The sequence below is a fragment of the Rhinopithecus roxellana genome, chromosome 4 (genome assembly GCF_007565055.1).
Source record: "Rhinopithecus roxellana isolate Shanxi Qingling chromosome 4, ASM756505v1, whole genome shotgun sequence".
Classification (NCBI taxonomy): Eukaryota; Metazoa; Chordata; class Mammalia; order Primates; family Cercopithecidae; genus Rhinopithecus; species Rhinopithecus roxellana.
The window spans coordinates 1,553,758-1,556,100 of NC_044552.1; the positions used below are offsets into that span (position 1 = coordinate 1,553,758).

Here is a 2,343-nt window from a genome sequence, read left to right on the forward strand (position 1 = left end):
TTTCTTATTTCATATTAATTACTCTGCAAGACACTTCCAGCGTGGTACCCCCATCTGACACTCATTCATCTAGTTGATTTTTTGTTGTTGTTCTACAACATTCATTCATGCACGAATTCATTTTACAAGTATGTATTCATTGACTTAACTACCAGTGTGAAAGAAGACATAAGAGAAATATACACATCTGCCTCACCTCCCTTGGAGTTTATCTTCTCCCCTGTGTTCGTATTTTCCGGTTCAGATCATAAGCGTCATGAGCTAGAGGACCATGTTTGATGCCTGGACAGCTCTAGCACCCAACGCTGCGGACTGGAGACACTGCTAGGCACCCGGGCTGGAGGAGTGGGTTCTGGTTCTTGTTTTGCCACTTACAGGCTGGGTAACAGGGAGCAATCCTGTTGTCCTCAATAGGTGTGTTTCCTCATCTGAAAGTGTACACAATCCATCCATGACTGATGTGACGATTATAGGTCTACACAATGCACATGTGGATTTGTCTTGCAAACGTCCACGACCAGGCCCTCAAGAAACAGTGCCGCGCATGCCCACCAAGGGGCAGCAGATCGCAGTGCAGAGGCCTGCGGCGCTTGACGTCAGGGCGCACGTCCCACCCCGTGACCGTGACTGTGACCGTGACCAAGAGCGTCTCTGGGGCACGGCCGGGCGGCGCGGCGGGAGTGCACAGGACCCGCCATGGCGGCGGAAGCCTCAGAGAGCGAGCCGGCGCTGCAGGAGCTCATGCGCGAGGCGGAGATCAGCCTGCTGGAGTGCAAGGTGTGCTTTGAGAAGTTTGGCCACCGGCAGCAGCGGCGCCCGCGCAACCTGTCCTGCGGCCACGTGGTCTGCCTGGCCTGCGTGGCCGCCCTGGCGCACCCGCGCACGCTGGCCCTCGAGTGCCCATTCTGCAGGCGAGCCTGCCGGGGCTGCGACACCAGCGACTGCCTGCCGGTGCTGCACCTCATAGAGCTCCTGGGCTCAGCGCTTCGCCAGTCCCCGGCCGCCCACCGCGCCGCCCCCAGCACCCCCGGAGCCCTCACCTGCCACCATACCTTTGGCGGCTGGGGGACCCTGGTCAACCCCACCGGACTGGCGCTTTGTCCCAAGACGGGGCGGGTCGTGGTGGTGCACGACGGCAGGAGGCGTGTCAAGATTTTTGACTATGGGGGAGGATGCGCGCATCAGTTTGGAGAGAAGGGGGACGCTGCCCAAGACATTAGGTATCCTGTGGATGTCACCATCACCAACGACTGCCATGTGGTTGTCACTGACGCCGGCGATCGCTCCATCAAAGTGTTTGATTTTTTTGGCCAGATCAAGCTTGTCATTGGAGGCCAATTCTCCTTACCTTGGGGTGTGGAGACCACCCCTCAGAATGGGATTGTGGTAACTGACGCGGAGGCAGGGTCCCTACACCTCCTGGACGTCGACTTCGCGGAAGGGGTCCTTCGGAGAACTGAAAAGTTGCAAGCTCATCTGTGCAGTCCCCGAGGGGTGGCAGTGTCTTGGCTCACGGGGGCCATTGCAGTCCTGGAGCACCCCCTGGCCCTGGGGACTGGGGTTTGCAGCACCAGGGTGAAAGTGTTTAGCTCAAGTATGCAACTTGTCGGCCAGGTGGATACCTTCGGGTTGAGCCTCTACTTTCCCTCCAAAATAACTGCCTCCGCTGTGACCTTTGATCACCAGGGAAATGTAATTGTTGCAGATACGTCTGGTCCCGCTATCTTTTGCTTAGGAAAACCTGAAGAGTTTCCAGTACCGAAGCCCATGGTCACTCATGGTCTTTCCCATCCTGTGGCTCTTACCTTCACCAAGGAAAATTCTCTTCTTGTGCTCGACACAGCATCTCATTCTATAAAAGTCTATAAAGTTGACTGGGGGTGATGGGTTGGGGTGGGGCCCTGGAATCAGAAGCACTAGTGCTGCCATTAATGAATTGTTTAACCCTGGATAAGTCACTTAAACTCATCTATCCGGGCAGGGATAATTAAAACTGTCTGGCAGACTTACAAAGCTTGGGACAATTATTACAGATTAATCTACCATTTATTGAATGCATACTCTTTGTGCAAGGAAATTTGCAAATATTAGCTCATTTAATCCATACTATCCAGTGAGGTAATTCCCCCCCCCACCCCCCCCCGCCCCCCCCCACCCCCCCCCACCACCCCCCACCACCACCACCGAGATAGAGTCAAGCTCTGTCACCCGGGCTGGAGTGCAGAAGCATGATCACAGCTCACTACAGTTTCAACTTCCCCGGCTCAGGTGATCCTTCCACCTCAGCCTCCCAAGTAGCTGGGACCACAGGAGTGCATTATCACATCCAGCTAATTTTTGTAT

General features: G+C 55.1%; 1 protein-coding gene across 1 annotated transcript; it reads left to right on the plus strand.

The window, feature by feature from the left end:
• Nucleotides 1-648: 648 nt before the first annotated feature.
• Nucleotides 649-2,009, plus strand: NHLRC1 (NHL repeat containing E3 ubiquitin protein ligase 1). The gene has a single exon (XM_030929110.1). The coding sequence runs from the start codon at nucleotides 697-699 to the stop codon at nucleotides 1,882-1,884; it is 1,188 nt and encodes a 395-aa protein (XP_030784970.1). The 5' UTR covers nucleotides 649-696; the 3' UTR covers nucleotides 1,885-2,009.
• The last annotated feature ends 334 nt before the right edge of the window (nucleotides 2,010-2,343 follow it).

What these genes read in the sequence shown, in the direction of transcription:
- NHLRC1 (XM_030929110.1), top strand. Translation starts at nt 697, where the DNA reads ATGGCGGCGGAAGCCTCAGAGAGCGAGCCGGCGCTGCAGGAGCTCATG.